This window comes from Typha angustifolia, chromosome 5 (genome assembly GCF_048772165.1).
Source record: "Typha angustifolia cultivar Huaian chromosome 5, ASM4877216v1, whole genome shotgun sequence".
In the NCBI taxonomy this organism is placed as follows: Eukaryota; Viridiplantae; Streptophyta; class Magnoliopsida; order Poales; family Typhaceae; genus Typha; species Typha angustifolia.
In genome coordinates, this window is record NC_133243.1 from 4,354,816 (window position 1) to 4,377,031 (window position 22,216).

At 35.8% G+C, this 22,216-nt stretch overlaps 1 protein-coding gene across 1 annotated transcript; it reads left to right on the top strand.

The window, feature by feature from the left end:
* Window positions 1–1,895: 1,895 nt before the first annotated feature.
* LOC140760101 (protein REDUCED CHLOROPLAST COVERAGE 3) lies at window positions 1,896–21,899 on the top strand. Its single transcript, XM_073096914.1, has 23 exons — window positions 1,896–2,127; window positions 2,264–2,325; window positions 2,430–2,522; window positions 2,619–2,691; window positions 5,536–5,874; window positions 5,974–6,032; window positions 6,661–6,792; window positions 7,040–7,081; window positions 7,189–7,707; window positions 7,804–7,958; window positions 8,314–8,818; window positions 10,297–10,359; window positions 10,449–10,550; window positions 10,651–10,968; window positions 11,047–11,139; window positions 11,232–11,333; window positions 11,434–11,538; window positions 11,956–12,089; window positions 14,871–15,054; window positions 15,539–15,670; window positions 15,756–15,868; window positions 15,947–16,028; window positions 19,594–21,899. Exons 1-23 carry the CDS (start codon window positions 2,058–2,060, stop codon window positions 21,283–21,285), a joined length of 5,169 nt encoding a protein of 1,722 aa, XP_072953015.1. The 5' UTR covers window positions 1,896–2,057; the 3' UTR covers window positions 21,286–21,899.
* The last annotated feature ends 317 nt before the right edge of the window (window positions 21,900–22,216 follow it).

Consider the following 22,216-nt stretch of genomic DNA (forward strand, 5'->3'; position numbering starts at 1 on the left):
GAAATTATTATTACAGATAATTTTGAAGGACCATTTATGAAATATTCCAAACAAATGGCTTTTAAAGTTAAAAGATATTTCTAAATAACAAAAACACTCTATAAAATTTTACATTTAAATGTTAAATATTTCACTAAATTTTACACAAAAAAAAATAGAAAAAAAAGATAGTTTGATCGTGATTTAGATCCTATTTTGATGCGAACCGGGTCAAATCGGATCACATCGAAGGGAGATTAGGCTCAATGGATTGAGTATAATTATCTTATTTGGCTATTTAGTTAAGTTAGAGTCTTAGCTGGTTAGGATTTTATTTAATTAACTAAATCCAACTCTACGCAGTTTTGGAAAAATATTCGTAAAATATTCTACCCGTATCCAAATAATATCAAAACCAGTTGGATAAGGTCACCAACCTCGAGATCTACAACTTTGATATTCATGACTTCTCTAGATTCAGAATATATCTGTGGAGAAACGAAGAATTAATCCAAAAAGATAAGGAAGACTGGTTTTGTTGATTTGGTTTTAATTTAATTATTGATTTGTTATGATTTGTTTAGAGTTGTTTAACTTAGTGAGGAGTCCCTAGAGTGAGCCGCTATATATATATATGTGGAGGAAACCCTTCTCTCTTGATTCTAGCCCTCTCCCACCTCCCTTCTTTCACCGTCCAAATCTTTGGTCGACTTCTTCCAGCTTCTAACCTCCCTCTTCCACAATACTTCTCCCCCTTCACACCATGAACTAACCCTAGCATCCATCTAGCTATTGGAGGGCTATCAAGCTAGGATCTAACTTTCAGAATCATTGTGGATCATATTAGGCCGATTCGTAACATATTTTACATTTAATTTTTCTACCACTTCAAATGAATTATATAAAAGTAAAATTATTATTTGGTTAAGTTTTATATATCGCCAATTATATCTAATAAAGGGTTGATAATTCTAAAATAGTCCAATAATTTCTACAACAATTATAATGTCTCAAAAAATATATACATAAAGATGAATATAATATTAAAAAATTATTATAACTCTATACCAATGACTAAAATTTCCACTAATCAAGGGCACCGATATTTTCAAGAAGGGGAGGTCTTAGTCATTGACTATTAATTTCTACGATAACTCCAATAGCAAGTTTCTTTAGCTTTGATGAGGAGTTATATGCATATGCATCTTCTGTACTAGTGCATCTTTAATACCAAGCAACTAACACACCCTTCAACTAATAACAACCTAAATTTCGATGAAATCTATTTCTTCACTCAGTCAATTCTACATTATATTTGACGGTAAATTTGGTCCGGGTATATTATTAGATGTGGCACCAGAAAGAATAAAGTAGGTCATCGGATTTCAGCCGGTGTGATCGAGCATATCTGATGGCACGCCCAAATAGGCTCTAATAAGTCAGCCCGCGCCAAATCTCAATCTTTTATATTTAGGTTCGATACGGTCCTTAGCTTTGAGAAATCATTATCGACCGCCTTCTTAAGTGAATCCGATTTAATAATACTTTGGTTCTTATATTACAATATTAGCTCGTAATTTGGGCGGCCGAGATTTAAAGTGAGGACAGGTGTCAAACATCTGAAGCTAAGAAAAATAGTATTCAACAGGGCAACCCCAGTGATAGAAAACTACACAATGGATTAAGACCCAAACCACATGAATTAATTAGGGCTCACCCTCCACCTGATTGGTTCAATCAGATTCCATTAATGACACCCGGTAGAACAAATCCACCAACTAATCACCTCGTGCCTTCCACGTGGCTCAACCCAATATCCCTCTGACCATCTTGTCCTCAGGCCCCCCCTAGGGCCCATTTCTAGAGCCTTTTATAGAGAAGAAGCCGAGAGGAGAAGAGAAAACCCAAGAATGAGAGGCTAGGATTGAAGAGAAATCCGTGAGTGAGATTAAATCCCTCTCACATCTCCTTATCCTATCTATCTATCTCCTCTTCTTCTTCTTCTTCTTCTTCTTCTTCTTCCTTTCTTCACTCTTAAAACCTCTCAAACTTCTTCTCTTTCTCTTTATCTTTCTCTAATGGCTCCGAAGGCTGGCCGTGGCAAAGGAAACAGAGGCAAAGGAGAGAAGAAGAAGAAAGAGGAGAAAGGTCTCGTTGGTTTCGTTTGAACTCTTCTTTTGTTTATGGTGTTTGTTTTGTTAATTTCCAAACTTTCTGGATACGAATGCAAAAGTTATTCCTCCCCCCTTCCTTATCTTTCAACTCTCTCTATTACTCTTTACAGTTGTTCCGAGTGTAATCGATGTCACAGTGGTCACCCCCTATGACTCCCAGGTGACACTCAAGGTATTGTTTTCCATTCATTCTTCTTTTAAGTTTACATTCTCTGGAACAATTAAATTGAATCCATTGCTTAATTTCTTCTCCTTCTTCTTCTTCTTCTTTGTTAGGGAATATCTACTGATAGGATTCTGGATGTGAGGAAGTTGTTGGGCTCCCATGTAGAGACTTGCCACCTCACAAATTATTCACTGTCTCATGTGGTAATTAACTATAAATTAATTTGGGCTTTTTCTTCTTTAATGTTCATAATTATCTCTTTTCTAATGCATAAAATGGTGGATTAATCATCATGGCAGGTCCGTGGGCACCGGTTAACCGACGGCGTGGAAATCGTGACTCTAAAACCATCGGTTCTGAGAATAGTGGAAGGTAGGTGGTGACTGATTCTAGTACATTTTTTCGCTTCGCACCCTATATTATTTGTTAATCGCGTTTTATTATTTTTTATTTTTCTAATTCCACCCCCGTATTCACGGTAAACCTGCCTTATACTTGTTATTCGATTTTCAAATAGTAGTTCAAGTAGGATGTTTTGATACTTGTCATTAACAATGAGATAAGTTAACTATAGAGGCTAAATGATCTTAATATCCTTGAATAAGTTTTTTTAGAACAAAAATATAGTATGATATAAATAATAAAAATGTAGGGTGCTTTTAATAAAATTCTGAGATATATGTTATAATATCCAACTCAATATAGTTTGCAATTAGACAAATTGTAATCAAGTTGGAGTTTTTAGTTGGAAACATTGAGGAGGAATTTAAGAAGGGTACGTCAGGCTTTAACTACGTACATGCCATTTTAGGTATGATCGGATTCCCTGCATCCCTAACCGTACAAATAACTATCATCCATGCACCTTTCAATTGATTGGCTAATGGACCATATGCAAGTTTAATTAGGGAAATTTTAATCAAAAAAAAGTTTAATTTGGATCTATGTTGAATTATTAGTTCATCAAGGAATATTTCAAAATATTTAAATAATATTGGGGGGAGGAAAGAGTGATATTTAGGTATGTGAATCTTTTTTTTATTTCTAAAATGGATGAAAATTATTTTTATAAAGATGTTAATTGATAATAACAGGGAAGGTAAGGTGTAAATTATAAAATTTCCTAAAAATTATTAGAAGTATCTTTGACGGTAAGGAATTCTTCCAACATCCGGTGCCTTTTTGGACGTTACCAAATCTATAGATTCTCCCAGAACTCATAATTACACTTACATAGTGCCTCATATATATATATATATATATGTATATAATTTAAATTATTCTCTCTTAAAAAAGCCCAGTCCGTTGGTAGACCATTAAATAATCCCATAAAATACTAGCATTAACAGTGACTCCATAATGGAAAGTTTAATTTAAATTTAAATTTTGTTTGCTAACCTAATCATTAAGAAGAAACTTTGGAAAGACAGGAGCTATCACTGACGTGTTTGGTTTTTTCCCCTCTGCCAACGGCCATAATTTTTCACCACATCTTTGTCATCTTTGTCGTTTGTAGTGTTTGGTTTAAAGCTATAATAACTAATGAGACAAGATTGAGGGCCACCTAACTAGTAAAATGTACTACAATTATGAGACTTATTATTATTTTTTATTGCTATTTTAATTATTTATTGTGTGTTTAATTCACCTTGAAACTAAAAAAAAAATTAATAGATTTTGAGTTTTTAATCTTTTTAACATTTAAATTTATTTACTATAATTATGATATAAATATAATAAAATTTTAATCTAAATAATATGTGAAAAATTAATTTGGATATATTATTCTCTAGCTCATATATATATATATATATATAATTGGGGAATATTTGTGGAATAACACGTGTTTGTCGGGACTCGGAGCACGTCACGTCGTTGTCGAGCACGTTTTCCTGTTGTGCATATTTATTTTAACCCCCCTCTACTTTTCCGTTATTCTCATTTCGCCCCCTGCTCTCTTTCTTACGATCTTTAACTAATTTCTTTTTTTGCATAATAATTAGAAAGCGGGAGGTGTCGGTAGAAAATATTAGTTAGACGGATATTTTACAATTTAAACCCTACAAAATATGAAATCCTCTCGGGCATCCGCTTTTATCGCAATCCCCAACGTATATCTTAGCCGAAGACGGACCGCAAAAAATTAGAGGGTTGAAAAGGGAAATAAAACAACCGCAGCTTTGCTCAGTTTTTGATGCAAAATTAAATTCCGTTAACACTTTTCCTCTTTTGCTTTCAAATCTGGAGGTTGTAAGACGAACTTTAAAAAGTAAATTGTCGAATTGATTAGCGTAACGAAGGCGTTGGGTCAAAAATTAGGTTCTTAATTAATTTTTAACTCAATTTTTCCTTTTGATTCACTTTAATTATCACTACATTTAATTAGGATATATTCTTCTTTGGTGAAGTCTAGAGTCAGTTTTAATAGTATTTCATTAGATTTAACTGATACGATGACATCTATGAAAGAGTTGTATGATGGTGATGGTAATTTTTATATTTTAAAGAATGCAATGCAACTATGATATTTTAAATGTTTTTAATGATAATTATATAATATTTTATATTTACATATAACATCTTATTTTTTAATAAAATTATAGTTTATACTCTATATTTTTATTATTTGTAAATCGAGAGCTCCAAGTGAATATATGCAGAAAATATATTACAGTTAGTTAGACTTAAGAAAATCTCTTAATTAAGTTAACTATGCTAAGAAAATTATAAAAATACCCTCAACTAAATCATATTAATAGTATTTTAATTATTTAAAAAATAAGAATATTTTAGTCATTTTAGAAATAAATTATCTGTATTTAATGGAATATTCTCACGGTATTAGCTCAAATCTAACCTAAGATATGCTTTACATTATATCACATGGCTCGATTTATAAATAATAAAAATGTAAGATATAAATACAATTACGTTATAAAATATGGTGTTATGTATAAATTTTTCAGAGAAGAAAAAAGATAGCACACGATTTTCAATGCATCCTTGGTTACGTTATTCTCACGATGTTAGTTCAAATTAAGATATGCTTTACATTATATCTACATTATATCGTACGGCTCCTTTTATAATTAATAAAAATGTAGGGTATAAATATAATTACGTGATTTTCGATGTACCCTTAATTATGGCCCATGGGCCGAGGCCATTGGGCTCTAACGTAGGTAACATTTCTCTAATCGGCATTGCACGTGGCAGAGGACTACTCGACGGAGGAGCAGGCGATCGCGCACGTGCGGAGGCTCCTAGATATCGTGGCGTCCACCACGGTATTCGGCAAGCACAAAGATGGAGTCGGCAAATCGCGGAAGCACAATTCGTCTTCTCCTCCTACCCCTACTACGCCCACAACAGCTACCGTCAAGACTGCAGCAAATGGCAGATCGCCACGCGGGTCTTCTTCTCCGGTCCCCGGAGATCCCGGCTCGATCCCCGCTATCTCCGAGAAGTTCGACATGGCGGCCATCCACCCACCTCCCAAACTTGCCGACTTCTACGACTTCTTCTCCTTCTCCCACCTGACCTCTCCTATCCAATGTACGATTTCCTTTTTCTTCTCTCATACGATGATTATTTTGTGTTGCTTTGGATTTTGGCTTGGTGGGTATTGGTAAAGTTTCTACCTTTTATTGGCAGTTATACGGAGGCGTGAGATTGATGGAAAGAGGCGGGAAGGAGATTATTTTGAAATTGAGGTGATTCTCGCGTGGAATGTATTCATAACGGCGCACATTTCTTATTTGTGGAAATGCTCAAAAGAAATTTATACTTGTAAACCTGTTGCTTGGTTGGTCTGTCCTTAACACTGTGACGGTCAAATTAGGGTGTCATTCGTCTTAAAATTGGCTCGATATTGGAGTCATTAGAGAATCAATTAATAAATAAGCTAATCTTGAGATTGGCGTAGCTCACTGGCATTCGGCTTGGTCAGTTTTATGTTCCATATAACTTACAATTTGTTCCAAGAACAAATTGTTCTCTGGAAAACCAAAAGTGGCCTGATTGTCATATGTTTTGTTTATTTATAACCTTATTCAAATGAGAAAGATTGCATTCCACTAGTTTTACGGGTTGATGAACTTTAATATTAAATCGAATTATCCAAGGTGTCTGTAGATATAATGGATGCATGAAATATTCTAGAATGCTTTAAAAGTTTTAGGTTGATTTCTTAAATTATATTATACTATCATATATATATATATATTACTTTACAGTTTAGGTTGTTCCTCTCTACTATGATGGGTTCTGATTCATTCACATTGAAATATCTTCCTTTCATTTTTATAGTAACTAAAGGTTGCATTTGTTTGCATTACACAGGTTAAAGTTTGTAATGGGAAGATTATAAATGTAACATCCTCTGCCCAAGGATTTTGTACTACCGGGAAACAACATGTTATGAGGCACTCCCTTGTTGATCTTCTGCAGCAGCTCAGCAGTGCATTTGCAAATGTGCGTGACTGTATTACCTTTTGGCTCTATACAAATGGAGTCATATTTTCCAACGTCAACAGTCTTTTTCCAACTTAACTACTCATCATACACAGAATAGTTACATACCAGAATTTTCTTGCTTTGCTACTTTTTTGCTTGTAAAACATGTCCCAGTTCTGATTAGCATAAATACCTGTCACTTCTTTTGCTTTTTTCCATTTTGGAAAGGAAGGTTAATATCATAATCATTCTTTGTTACATGCAGGCTTACGAGTCCTTAATGAAGGCTTTTGTTGAACATAATAAGGTTCTGACGCCAAACTAGTTTACAGTAATTTGCTTCAAAGTTGAACTAATGATGATGCTCTCTTTTGTAGAACTTTCTGCTGACAATAAAATCTTTACACCTTTCAGTTTGGTAATCTTCCATATGGATTCCGTGCCAATACATGGCTTGTCCCTCCTATATTTGTTGAATCTTCTTCAAAGCACCCCTCACTGCCAATAGAAGACGAGAATTGGGGAGGGAATGGAGGTGGTCATGGACGAGATGGTAAATATGATCAACGACGGTGGGCAACAGAGTTTTCAATTTTGGCAAGAATGCCATCTAAAACTGAAGAGGAGAGACTCGTAAGAGACAGGAAGGCCTTCTTACTGCACAGTCTTTTTGTGGATACAGCAATATTTAAGGCTGTTTCAGCAATACGTTGTCTCATCGACTCCAATCCGAAGTCAACTACTTCACGAGGTATTATTCATGAAGAACAAACAGGTGACTTGTGCATAGTTATTAAAAGGGATCCGGCAGATGCCAGCTTGAAGCAGGACGAGAAAGTCGATGGGAGTGCATTACTTAATATGTGCCCTAAGGATGTCTCCCTAAGAAATCTTCTCAAAGGATTGACTGCTGATGAGAGTGCTGTTGTTAAAGTAAGAACTCATGGCTCAGTGATTCTTCTTAAGTTGGTTATTTAATACTACCACCTGCCATAATTAGTATCAATAGATCTAACACATGTTTTTCAGGACACACCCACATTAGGAGCTGTCATTCTTAAGCATTGTGGATATACTGCCACTGTTAAGGTTTCAGGACATATAAGGAGCACTAAAAATGACATTCAGCACATTGATGTAGATGATCAACCAGATGGAGGTTCCAATGCCTTGAACATCAACAGGTTATATGAATAAACATTAATGCATTTGCAAATCTTTGTCTTAAAGTACACAATGTATCAAAATATTTTGATTCTTTTCATGGAAACAAGCTGCAATAACTTCCAAAAAGATGTCATTTCATCAGAGAAACAAGTTTCTTCCAAAAAAAGAAAAACATTTTCAAAGAAACAATAAGAGTTTTACTACCATCTTTGTCATGATGTTTCTCGTATACCTTACAATGGAGATCCGCACCTCTGCTATATGTTTCATATAATTTCTCTCTTTCGATAAAATTTATAACCTTAAATTCTCCCTTAATTTCTTTGAATCATATCAAAGTATATGTGAACTCATTGTGGAATATTTCTTCAGCTTAAGAATTGTCCTCAGCAAGTTTTCCAATATGGATCGACATGAGGGAAATCAGTGCCTGTCTGGCTGTCATACTGTTAGTGCAATCAGGAATTTAGTGCGCAGAGTACTTAGTGATAGCTTGATCAAGCTAGAGAAAGAATCTAGCACGACCGACAGGTCTATCAGATGGGAACTTGGTGCTTGCTGGCTGCAAGACTTACAGAAAAAGGAGACGCCTGCAGCAGAGGAGCCTAAAGGAAAGAGTGAAGATCCTCAGGTTAAATCAGTTGTTAAAGGTCTTGGAGAAAATTTTGAGCAGTTACGGAAAATAAAAAAGAGAACAGATGTGGATAGCAGGTCTGAAAAGGAAGAGACCGTGAGTAGCAACATACTTCTAACAGTTGCACCTGACTTAGAGAATCTAAAACAGTTTGAATCCAATGAAGATACTGAAGTAAGGAAATTTCTTAAGGAAGATGCCTTTTCCCGTTTGAAAGATTCTGAGACTGGTCTTCATCAGAAGGTAAGATAACGATCCTGATTGCTAGCAAATATGTATTTTTGGTGAAGTCAAACTTGAATGCATTCATCCATCTGTTTCTATGTATTGAATGTTAAGTATTTAAAAATGCCATTGACATATGACCGTTAAGGATCTTTTGATGAGTTGAGCATCCCTTTGTTGAATTCAAGTAACTTATATCGCAAGAAAACATGCACATACAAATCAAATATTACTAAAATGTTTCATATGGCACAAAGACACAATAATTTAATCAGAAATAATTGTCAATATAAAGTTTGTTATAAAGCAGATCTAGTACTTTAGGAAGAAAAGTAGAACAAGGTAGCTTAACAACATACGAGGATGGTGGATACAAGGATACATCAAGGTTTTTCTAAATATCTGTAATAGTATACATATAGTCGTTGGGAAAAATGATACGTCTTGACAATAATTGCCCTTGTATACATCTTGGTTTCAGTCTCTTTTTTAAATACTTAAATTCAAGAAACGACATAAAACATATGAGATCTTAAAAACTTCAGAAAAAAATGATAGACAGGTAAGAAAATTTAGATTACTCACATAAGATAGTGGCAACATAAATCGAAATAAGTATATATGTTCTGCATCATCATCACATTCACAATAAAAAGTGGCTGAAAGCCACTTGCTGATGAGGTTAACAACCATCTTTACAATAGAGTTGAGCGTAGGGGGTGTTACAAGAAATAGGTTGATAAGAGTAGAATGGAGAGAAAAAAGAAGTATAGCAACAAAAAGGAAAATAGAGAAAAAAAAATGGGTGGGAGATGTAAAATGAGACACATTGAGACATTAGGATTGATGTCTCGAGTTGGATTCAAGTCATACCCAACCTAGGATCCAGCCCACATCTAGTTTGCATGAAAAAAGTATTAAAATTGTTTATCTTCGGCTGATACGGTTGATGCAACAGATATGTATCTGCTGATGGCCGACACCTTTGGATGGTCAATTTTTATCATTTTCCACCAATACTTCGAACTATAGATATAATGTCTCCATCTGCAATTGTAAAGATGTGGTTAATCTTTCTATAAGTAGTTGACATTTAATTATCATAAACAGTTGTCGTTTGATCCTCATTTTGTACTGCTTACCTTTATTTGTTTGGAAAATTATTAGATGAGAGTAATGTTGATGTTGATGATCATGTCTTGCGGAAGGCACATTTATACGCATTATGTATGAAATGATGTTCTTCCCTAGTTGGATATTGGTTACGATCATTATATAGCTAATTGTAAGACCAAGTAAATGTAGCATATCATCTGGGATGCAAAAAAAGGAGGAAGTTTTAGATTATTATTGTCAGTCGATAGATTTTATAATGGATAATGATTGTAATATCTGTTAACTATCAAATCTTTAAGTGGATGCTGCAAGAGTACTTTTTGGTATCAGTCTTCCTACAAGTCACTTCACCCTTGGCTTTGTATTGGTGCTTGAAACAGTCAGCGGATGAGCTCATCAAGATGGCACATAAATTTTATGATGATGTTGCACTTCCGAAGCTGGTAAATGTTTGATCTTGTAGCTGTCTTTAAACCTCACTTCTTTTCTTCTACTCCTTCATGACTAACTTCGTTGTTAACATTCTCTCTAGGTAGCAGATTTTGCATCACTTGAGCTTTCTCCAGTTGACGGAAGAACCCTAACTGATTTTATGCATACACGGGGACTTAATATGTCCTCCTTAGGGCACGTGGTGAGTACAAGTATCTCGTTTACTGGTCCTTTAGCCTTCCTTGAAGTTCTCTTGTATTGAGAATAGACGGACTTGGTGTGATTTTCTCTTTGATAAATAGGTTGAGCTTGCAGAGAAGCAACCACATATACAATCACTATGCATTCATGAGATGGTTATTCGAGCTTTCAAATACATTATACGTGCTGTTGTCTCAGCAGTCGAGAATTTATCAGAGTTGTCATCTGCTATTGCCGAAACATTGAACATCTTGCTTGGTTCATCAAAAGAGGAAAATGATAACCAAGATTATCTTACAGAACAAACTCTTAAGAAGAAGTGGGTTGAAAACTTTATTTCAAAAAGATTTTCTTGGAGGATAAAAGATGAATTTCAGCACCTACGGAAGTTTGTAATTCTCAGAGGACTTTGCAATAAGGTATGAAAATCTAGAGTAAGATGCAAATATTTGGTTATTCCCTCTTAAAACAGATATATTTGACATGATCTGATACAGGTTGGACTGGAATTGGTTGCTCGAGACTATGACATGAATAGCCCTAACCCATTTGAGAAATCTGATATTATCAGCATGGTTCCTGTTTACAAAGTAAGATCCAGAATACAAATATAATACTACAACTCTTTTTCACAGACTTTTACCAATTGTGTTTGCTGAAATACTGGAATTCTTTGCTACAGCACAAGGCCTGTTCCTCTGCAGATGGTCGGAACTTACTGGAATCATCAAAGACAGCACTGGATAAAGGAAAGCTAGATGATGCTGTCAGTTATGGCACAAAGGTGCAGGAACTATATCTTGCTCTCACCTTTTTTGATCTTGGATTCAGTTGATAAATTTGTCATTATGATCTTCTAACACCTTTTCTACATTATTTTGAAGGCATTGTCGAAATTGATAGCGGTTTGTGGGCCATATAATAGAATGACTGCTAATGCATACAGTCTGCTGGCAGTAGTTCTTTATCATACTGGAGATTTTGATCAGGTAATAATTGAGCAGCTATATATATTCTTGATGGCATTTACATGCAAATGTGCTGCACTGCTTATTTGCTGATGTACCATATCAATTTGTGTTTTTCCTTATATAAGCACAGATTAAAATGAGAATCAAAATTATTATGGTTTTCTTTGACAGTCAAGAATACTAGATTCTTGCATGCCTTCTGATATTGTGTTATGTGCATGAATAATAGTACAATTCAAAACTGTTAAGAAATCAGACATGATAGTGCACATCTCAATTTCTTCATATCCTGTTTTTATGATCTGCTATCGGTCTATCACCTTCCCTCTCTGGCATGAATACTAAATCTTTAAAACCTAAGAGCCTAAGACTATGAATGATAAGCCGTCATGAGTAGCAGTCAGATTGTGCTGAACTTCCTCTCGTATTTTATAGGCTACTATATATCAGCAAAAGGCTCTTGATATCAATGAAAGGGAGCTTGGCCTTGACCATCCTGAAACAATGAAAAGTTATGGGGATCTTTCTGTTTTTTACTATCGGCTCCAACACATTGAATTGGCTTTGAAGTAAGTTCAGCTAGAATCCTTCCTTCTAAGAAGTCTTTCTTACTTAAAGATCAGTTACCATTCTTAAGTATCCTATCTGTGGTATTATATTTCTCTGTTTGATTTTCTCTTTCAATTATAACTAGATGTCTCCTTCAGTAATTTGCCAAACGAAATTAAGTATAGGGTTAAATAGAAACAATCAGGTATCTATAGTACAATCTTAACATCATATATGGGTTACTTGAACAGTACTCACTGAATAACAGTTGTGCCAATTTCCTGCTATGTTATCGTTGGCTTTCAGTAATTACATTTATTAATTACATGTACTAACTGATGCTGTATAATTTCAGATTATTATCATGCTAAATGTCGTAATGACATTGCCTCTTACCTGCATGTCATAGTTTTTCACTTCTCTAGTTTTATCACTTATAAGAGCGCTAATCTTTGCGCCAACATCATGTAACTGCTGTTCTGCTGGTGGAGCTGTTAAAATATACTGAAAAAAGTGAAAAGGGAGATGGAGAGGGAGAGGGAGCGGTTTTTGGTGGCAACGATAATGACGACTCACTGTTGGATGTTTTGGTGGGCAGCAGTAGTACAGTCTAAGGCCATGAGGATTAAGGTAGTGAAGCTGCAAGAAGACCCTACCCTACCATAACTTCTAGGAATTTATGTTTGTAAACATTACGACCTCCGCTCTTGTCTTTGTGGAGTTAATCTTGGATTCTGGATCTACAATTCTCCACTTTAGCCTCTGATGACCTGATGATTGCAATAAGTCTATTTAACTTGAATGCACAAAACCTCAGCGAGGTAGTAGCCCTTATCAGTCTTTTAGAGGATTTTTGAACTTTCATTCAGAGAATCACACCTGTTATGACTATGATTTAGTATAACCACCCTTTTCAAGATTATCTGACCCACCTATTTCTGCAACTCTAGTTGTTGCCTCTACCTTGGAGTGTAGAGCCTCGGAATTTTCATCTTTGGGTGGTGAAGATGTACAACTCTAGTCTTGAGTTAATACTTTGTGAGTGAACAAGCAGACCTGTAAACATTTCCCTTGGTTCTGGACATAATTTCATCTTCTAGTTTTCTTTGTTCTTGTCTGCAGTTACTACAATTGGGTTATAAGTTATAACTGCATGCAAGTCATGTGAATGCCATACTACCGTGCTCTTATTATATATGTAATCACTAATCACAGTCAATAATTGAATCTGTGAGACTGTCTACTAAATCCTTCACATTAAATTCTTTCACATGCAGTACAGTTCCCATGCGCCAATCTGCATCTCAGCAGTTTATGGGAGTCTATCTACCTGTCAAATTCTCTCTTCTCTCATATAAATTATATGCTAGAAGCTGTTCAATATTTCCTTGCTGTTGATTACATTCAATGCTTTCCTTGTTTGTTTGAGAAATCAGGAAGACTCATGGAATGGCCAAAGGTTAGCACTTAAATGCCACTGGTCAATAGGAACAGATGCAAAAACTGCAGATAGACCTTGATAACTTCAGTTGAATTTTGATCACTTCTCATTACTGTGATGAACTAACTAGCTAGAAGTTAATGCATTATAATATGCAAATGCAAAGTTGCAAACCATTCCCGAAACCTTGGTTATGGACTTGGCATAGAAAAAAAAATTCTTTGGATTTGTTTGGTCTAAGTTGGTCAGCCTATCCATTCAGATCAATATGGGTAAAATAGCCTAGACTAGGATATTTGAGAAACCAGATAAAGAGACTCGGTAGTCCACTTAGAAATCTTCACCGCAGTCAACCTATATTTCACCACCACCTGAGGTCCCTTTGTCTTGCTTGATTTCTTTTCTTAGTTTCATTGCCTGGCATGGTTTTCCTTGTTATGTTCTTGGTCTAAGGATCTTTTAAGTCAACAAATTACTGCCTCTGAATAATTAGTGGGGTAGGTCCTGAGCATTGCTCTGATATTCATCCATCCAACATGACAAGAGCATCATATTTCATTAAATTTAGCCTTGCAACTTTTATGACTGTATACTGTTAAGTTTCTGGACTTTCTGAATGTAGAAATCTCCCGTGTAACATAAGCTAGCTGATGGAAGTGTTTATTGAACAATTTAGTATATCTAAGGATAATATCTTTTGTGTGAACTGAAAAGTCAAAACTGCTGAATCCTATCTAGAGATTGCTTTCAAAAGCATGCCAAGTCTTGTTAAGAGTTAAGAGTTTTATCAGCAGAAATTTAGATCAGAACCTTAAAAATTTATCTAGTGCACGAGCCTCCTATAAAGGCAGTGCCTAGGAGGCTAGGAGGACAAAAATATTTAAACAGAACTGCAACATAAATAAACTCTCATTTCTCAACTCTGGGGATGAGATGGACTGAGAAAATACTGGTGGCAGTCTTGACCCTTGAGTCAATTACTCTTATTTAATTAGAATTAAATTCTTGGGAAAAAGGAAAGGGACAAGGGCGGTCGTTGCTTGGCACAAAGGCTGCTGGTTTGGTACGGTACTAAAGGTCCTCGGACTTCGTAAAGCAATCTTATGGTACTGTTATGCAACAATCTGGAAAACCTTTCTGTTAAGATGGTCTTTAACTCTGAGATGTAAAATTCACATGTATGCGCATAGAGAAGTATGTCCTGGTAGTGTTACTATCAAGTGATAGTCTTCACCTCTATTTGAAAAGGACCCCTACAAATTATGGACATCATTTGTCAAAGAAAAGCTGGCAGTAGTATCTGTTTTTAGTACTATATTAGATGAAAGAAGATCATGACTATTGATGCCTTCATTTCCAGGTATGTGAATCGTGCACTCTATCTTCTACAGTTCTCATGTGGACTGTCACACCCAAATTCTGCTGCAACCTATATAAATGTGGCAATGATGGAAGAGGGCATGGGTAATGTTCATGTTGCACTCAGATACCTACATGAGGCACTTAAGTGCAACAAGAGATTGCTGGGAGCTGATCACATACAGGTTCTCTCTCTCTTACTCTCTCTCTCTCTCTCTCTCTCTCTCTCTCTCTCTCTCACACACACACACACACACACACACACACACACACACACACACACACACACACACACACACACACATATGTCAGTTTCTCTCTTTCTCTCTCCTACTTTTTTTGTGTGCAGACATGTATGTCTTTGTGTTTGTCTCTGTGCGTATGATTTTCTTATTTTATTATGTAGATTTCTGGGTGCATAGGTACATATGTGAGTATAGGATGCATAGAAACTAGAAAGAACTTAAGAAGTACATAAATAAAACTGGAAGCATATGGAAGGGCATCTATGGCCATTTAAATTGATATACAAAGTACAGATTAATTGGAAATGAGAAGCTTTTGAATGTAATATATATTAAATATCCTCTTAACTTTCACTGTTGCAACACAAACACCAACACCAACACCAACACCATTTCTATTTGCTGATATTATTATATATGACAGACTGCTGCAAGCTACCATGCCATTGCTATAGCTCTTTCTATGATGGAAGCATACTCCCTAAGTGTGCAACATGAACAAACGACTTTACAGATACTTCAGGCAAAACTTGGATCTGAGGATCTTCGTACTCAGGTTACTTTAATTATGTTCTATATGTAAATATTAATGCACATATTGTGCTTGCAACTGGAAATTGACTGTTGTATCTTTCATCCAGGATGCAGCTGCGTGGCTCGAATATTTTGAGTCAAAAGCTGTAGAGCAGCAAGAGGCTGCTCGAAGAGGCATTCCAAAGCCTGATTCATCTATTGCAAGCAAAGGTCACCTCAGGTATGAATTATTACTATTTATTAACTGTTTAATAATTAAAATTATCTTTCTCCCGATTTAGAACTTTTAAATTTTCAGTGTATCAGATCTCCTTGACTACATAAGCCCAGATCTAGATGCAAAGGAGAGATATGCAGAAAGAAAACATCGGCGTGCAAAGGTGCTTATGTCTCTTTCCTGTTATTTCTCTTTTAAAACAATATAAGTTACATGAAGTTACTCAACAAAATAAGGTACCATGAGTTAAACTAAAGTAAATGCAGGATTTCTTCCCAAAATGTTAGTAAGTTGTAAGAATTTGATTTTTATTATCCAGAAAATCTTATGAAAAAATTGTTGAACTGCAGAATTTGTTCCCACAATGTTGATAAAGCTGTAGCTGTAGGAATCTGATTTTATTTTGAAACTGAAAGTTATCCAACAGTTATTGAAATTAATCAAGAACATCCAAAAGCCAACGCATGTACTGATTGATAGGCTTTTGACCAAATGAGCTTCTAGCTAGAGAAGGATGTAAGTAAACAAAGATATAAAGAACCTGCATACTTAAGAGAAAGAAAAGGAGTGCATTTGATTGACAACACAGTGGATCATTCTGTTGTACAAACCTTGCTTAATCAAAGTATCAAACTTGAAATCATGGATTTTTCGGTTTTGGCAGTTTCAAACAGAACTAGTAATTGAAATTGGTACTTTGAATGAGCAGATATTGACCAAAGGTCGAAAGATGCTCTAGAGTCAGTGATTCTACCGATTTTTGAGTGGTTTTGGATGCTCTCAAATAAAATCCAGCAACGTTGGCTGGAACTCAAAACCATGATTATATTTGCCAATGTTAGAATTGTGCTTTTGGAGAACAATTAACTTAGTATCAGAGGCCATAGGTTAAGTGAGCTAGACAACATGAGCAAGCCCTCTCAATAACATCGCTTACTGGGCCATAATCTTGTTGCATTCTGTGCTTTCATAATTTTTGCATCATTCTCCTCAACATACTTGCTGGCTTACTGCAAATAGATTAGAGCTTAGGGTTGGGGCTTCAAATCTTCCTTAATTTGCCACTAGGGTATCATCTTGCTCCCATTTTCATATTCTTTCAGTGATAATGTCAAATTGGTAGCTTGAAAACAAAGTACGGTGTGACCATATGAAAATTGTGATGGAGGGTTCAATCACAAGTAGTATGAATACATTCATCATTTCATACACTATTGAGTAATCATTGTCATACTGACGCATTTTTGACAAATTGAGGTATATAAGGTGCTATTCTTAGTAGTGACAATTGGAAGTAAGGCAATCACCCTATGAGTTACTACACAGTTGAAGAGGTGAGGAAATTTGTCTCCTAGGACAAACTTCACATGATTTGATGACCTTGATAGTGATAGTAACTTTCTCAATAATGAGGGCTACACCCATATATTTATAGCCTTATACAGAATGCTATAACCAATTTTCTTAGAGGCCAATTTGATGTGAAACAACGGGATTGTTCGGATTCTAAGAAAGATGACGCTAGAAAGGAGAAAGAAATGAGGTTTCACACATCAATCCTCAACTAGGGTTAAAACCAAAACTCACGTTGGAGATAAATCTAAAAAAATCTTCATTTCTTCATTAACCTCGACTAAGTAAAAAGTTGGCCTAAATATTAAATATAGATCTTACAATGACAATAAGCAAATAATACCCTAGACAACTACAAAAAAAAAAAAAACTAAATACCATAAATAACAAATGTATAATAAAAATAATTGACTTAAAATTAATTCTTTGAAGGAGGAGTTGCACTGATACATATGCTCGCGTAATATATCAGTGTTGTCTGCATCATTCTCCCTAGGTGGGAGAGAATTTGACTCTGTTGAGTGTATCCTCTGCAGTACTCGTCTTGCTCCAATCCAACAGTTTCCTATCAATCTAAGTTACTTCAATGAAGCCAAATATTATTAGCTTTTAGGGATAGATTTCACACATCCACTTGGCTAGGATTTTGCACTCAAATCTTTCTGATAATAAAACTTGTCTTTAGTGACTTTGAGCAATGTATTGAGACTTTTCTTATACTTACTCTAACCTATTGGGCTCCTATTATTCTAAGTCACTTTAGTTGAGCTAAGTATTATCATATTTAGGAATACGTTTCACATTTTCACCTTCAAGCTAAGGTTTCATACCTAAATCTTCTTCATGTCAAGATTTGCCCCAAGTTTCAAAAAGGGCATCGATCATGGGAACAAGAGAAGAAGGGAATCGATTGGGACGCGGCAACAGTGGATGGGGATTGGCGGCTATGAGCCGACGATGATAGGCAATAGAGTTCAGAAAAGATGCATCAGCGTTAGTGGAGGGCACTGGTTGCGATGATGACATCGGTGGAGAAGTTGCTAGAGTAGAGAGTTTGGTGAAGAAAGGAACCGGGTTAGGGTTGGGGTAGGTTTAGATATACTGAGGTTGAAGATGACATAAGGTTAATGGGTGGGTATAGGTTTGGGGTTAAGGCGAACGGGTTGGATTGGGTTAAGTGCTAATGGATTTGGATAGGGTTGAGTTGGTGAACTGAGTTGGTTTGTTTAGGTGGTTTGGGACTTTGGATTCAGGTGGATTTGAGTTTAGATGGGTTTGAATTCAGGTAGATTTGGGTTTATGTAGGTTTGGATTCATATGGGTTTGGGTTTAATCGGTTAGAAAAGGTGAAGGAATTTGGTATTTTGGTGGAAAAAGTTAAAATGTGAAATTATGGTAAGGGAGAAAAGAGTGAATTTTTGTATTTTGGGGGAAAAGTTAACATTTGAACATTGAGATAGGCTTGGGTTGTTTTTGCATAGTTAGGATTTGTTAAGAAGATTAAGGGAAGATAAAAAGATTAGTTGTTCAAAGAAATGATAAGTCACCAGAATTTGAAATTTGAAATCAAACTTCGGTTGCTCGAAATTCTTAAAATTCTCAAAATTTTAAAATTCAAATTTTCTTTTTCAAGCATACTCTCTCTCTTTGCTCACCTTTGACAAAGAAAAAGATTGATTTAGGTGATGATAAACTATTGGATGATGCATGAACACTTCACTTTTAGTGACCGTTAGATCTTACTTTGTGGTTTCGCAATGATGATGAGTTTTTTTTGTTCCTCCAAAATGGTGATCTCTTCATGTGACTCGAAACTCATCATATTCAAAAGAAATGGGGTTCATATCTCCATCCTCGACTAGGGTTTTATACCCAAAACTTACATTGGAGATAAATCTTAAAAAATCTTTATTTTTTTTATTAACCTCGATTCAGTAAAAGGTTGGCATATATATGGACCTTACAATGATAATTAGCAAACAACACCCTAAATAATTGTGAAAAATAAATATAATTCTAAACACATAAATATTAGATGTGTAATAAAAGTAATTGACTCAAAACTAATCCCTTGTAGAACGAATAGCACCTAATACATGTGTCCATGTAATGTCACCGATGTCCGCATCACAATTAGATTACCTTGGATTCTCAGTCAACTTTTTTGAAAAAGATAATCTTATCTATCTTTTTGGATAAAAATGTTCAGCACATGTAACTTGTTTTACTGTCTGCTAGTACCTTGCATAACCAGTTTTGAAATATTTTTTTCACAATATCAAAATCATTTGTGTTTCCCTTTCTTTGTCTTATTATGTACTTGAGACTTCAGATAATTTTTATTGCCTTTTCACATTATAATATATTTAATGCAGAATAATAGCAGATCTAATCAAGACGAATCCATCAGAAATGTAGATGATTCCCAGCATGATGTGGAATCCCCAAACAGTCAAACAGTAATAAAGAAACAGACTGTTGCAAGAATACCTGAAGAGCCCCTACAAGAACAGGTTAAAAAAATCAATGTGTTAACTACCAATGAGTTACAACAAGCATATTTAATATCCCCTGAAGAATTTTCTGATGAAGGGTGGCAAGAGGCCACATTAAAAGGACGCTCTGGACATACGCGAAGAAAATTTGGCTGGAGAAGACCAGATCTTGCTAAATTAAATATCGATAGCTCGGATAATACACATTATGTGAGTAATAGCTACAAAAGGAAAAATGCATCACCTGCACTTAGAGGCAACATAATAGAACCAAGAATCCCTTCTAATGATTCTGCACCTGGCAAAGGTCTGAAGGTTGTATACGTAACGGGAGAAAAAGACTCAAATAACTTGCAGACCAGGACCTCTGATTTGTACGCTAAATCAGAACAAAGCATGAAAGTGTCTGGTTCCAGTTGGCTCACCACTATTGCATCAAAGTCGATATCATACAAAGAAGTAGCAGTATCTCCTCCTGGCACAGTCTTGAAGCCAATTTTGGAGCAACAAGAAGAAAGTAAGGAGGAGAATCCTGATTCTGAGGAAGTCGCTGATCTGCCGGAGACATCAGAAGATGAAGAGAAAAAAGTAAAAGAAGTAGAATTGGACAAGGAAATAACAAGTGATGATGGTGAGAAAGAGATTCACTCAAGTCAAGTGGAGATGGTCAGTACAATGGAAAAGTCTCCTGAGAGCAATGAGAACCAACAACCATCAGGACCAAAGAAAGACACAACAAATGGAAGCAAACTTTCAGCTTCAGCTCCTCCATTTAGTCCAGGCTCACTGTTGTCTATGCCTCATCCATACAATACGGCGGCAATTTATGACACGAGAGTTGCCCATTCAACATCCCCAAGCCAGAGAATGGAAATCACCTCCCCTCACTCTGTTGATACTAGAGTACCTCGGGGTCCTAGGTCAACTTTGTATTATCGTAGTGGTCATACCTTCCGTAGAAAGCAGGGTTACTCAAACAGCCAAAACACTGTTGCTAGGAGTAGTCCCAGCCCCAGCATCATGAATCCTCATGCTGCTGAGTTTGTGCCTGGGAAGCTTTTGCAACAACCAGATGATACCAACAAAGATCCAGATGCTCAAAATCCTGTAACTAATTTGAGCTCAGAGGTAAATCTGCCAATCCTTACAAAGGAGGTGGAAGCTGACACAGTTCTTACAGAACAGAAAAGACAAGATAATAAAGTTAGTGATGGAGGTAAAGCTAGGGAAAGCAAAGGTAAAGGTGGCACACAAAATTCTTACAAGACAGAGCTTGCTAGGCAGATTCTGCTTAACTTCATAGTGAGGTCTGTCCATGATAGTTTGGACACTTCAGTTGAAACTCAGGAAAGTACAAAACAAAATGGACCAGAAAGCAAAGCAAGTAGAGAGCAGAGTGGCAACCCAATGAAGAATGAATCTGGTGACCAAGCTTCAACAGACATGCATAAAGGAAACAAGGATACAGAAGGATTTACAGTAGTTTCAAAGAGAAGAAGAAGCAAACAGCAATTCATGAGTGCTGTTAGTGGATTGTATAGTCAGCAGTCCATATGCACGACAGTCAGCTGAATAGTTGGCCAATTTCTAACGGCCCATATGATCATCGAAGAACATAATGCTGTTATATAAGATGTTACTGATATAGTTTCTAGGTGTTGGAGCTTTCAAGCCCATGCAAGTATTACTCTACAGAGAGGAGCTTGTCTTTGCAAAGGAGCTTTTATTTCTTGTGGATCTCTCGAGGCATCATTTCCGTATCAACGATGTGGATGCTTGGACATAGTACAACAATCTCTCCAGGAAAAGAAAAAAACAGGACAAATTCGGAAATGCTGCCTCCAGGAACAGATATCTGCCCATGCATGGTTACAACAGTATTACACGAAATCTCTCAGGGGAACATGATTTTTGTCATCTAATAACTTTTTTAATGCTGGTTGCCTTTGTAGGCAACTCAATGAGCTGCCCTACTCTTGCTCATAGTTGCTTTGTATCCATTAGACTGGTGATACTCCTAGTGGAATCTGGAAATATGCAAGCAATTTGTGAATCCTGTACGGTACTGTGAGGAAAAATAATGCAATGCGAGGCTAAATATGCAAATGAAGTAATCATTCTCAATTCATGAGCTGTTTGTATTCAGCATGAGTTATCTGTATTCAATAAATTGCTATATTCTAGAATACTCACCTGCAGAGCTTTTTTCTGCTCATGCATAATATGGCCTACTTTAGATACTTGGAATTCTAATATAGGATCCATCTTTAATGTATGCTCACTTATGAGGGTTAAATGAGATCATCCTTGTGGTTGTGAGAATTTTTTTTAAGATATATGCAATCACTTGATAGAAGTTATTTTTAATATGAAAAAGACCAAAATGCTCTTTGTGATTGACAACAACCAGTTGAGAAAATAGATTTTTTTTCGTGTGAAAATATAGAGTTTTGAACTTCTTTCATCTCAAAACTCTCACTTTTTCCTTCCTGGACGTCACAAA

Bases quoted from the DNA above. Each gene is read 5' to 3' on its own strand.
- LOC140760101 (XM_073096914.1), top strand. From the start codon at position 2,058: ATGGCTCCGAAGGCTGGCCGTGGCAAAGGAAACAGAGGCAAAGGAGAG. The intron at 11,539-11,955 runs GTAATAATTGAG...CGTATTTTATAG, and splicing joins ATACTGGAGATTTTGATCAG to GCTACTATATATCAGCAAAA. The intron at 16,029-19,593 runs GTGCTTATGTCT...TATTTAATGCAG, and splicing joins GAAAACATCGGCGTGCAAAG to AATAATAGCAGATCTAATCA.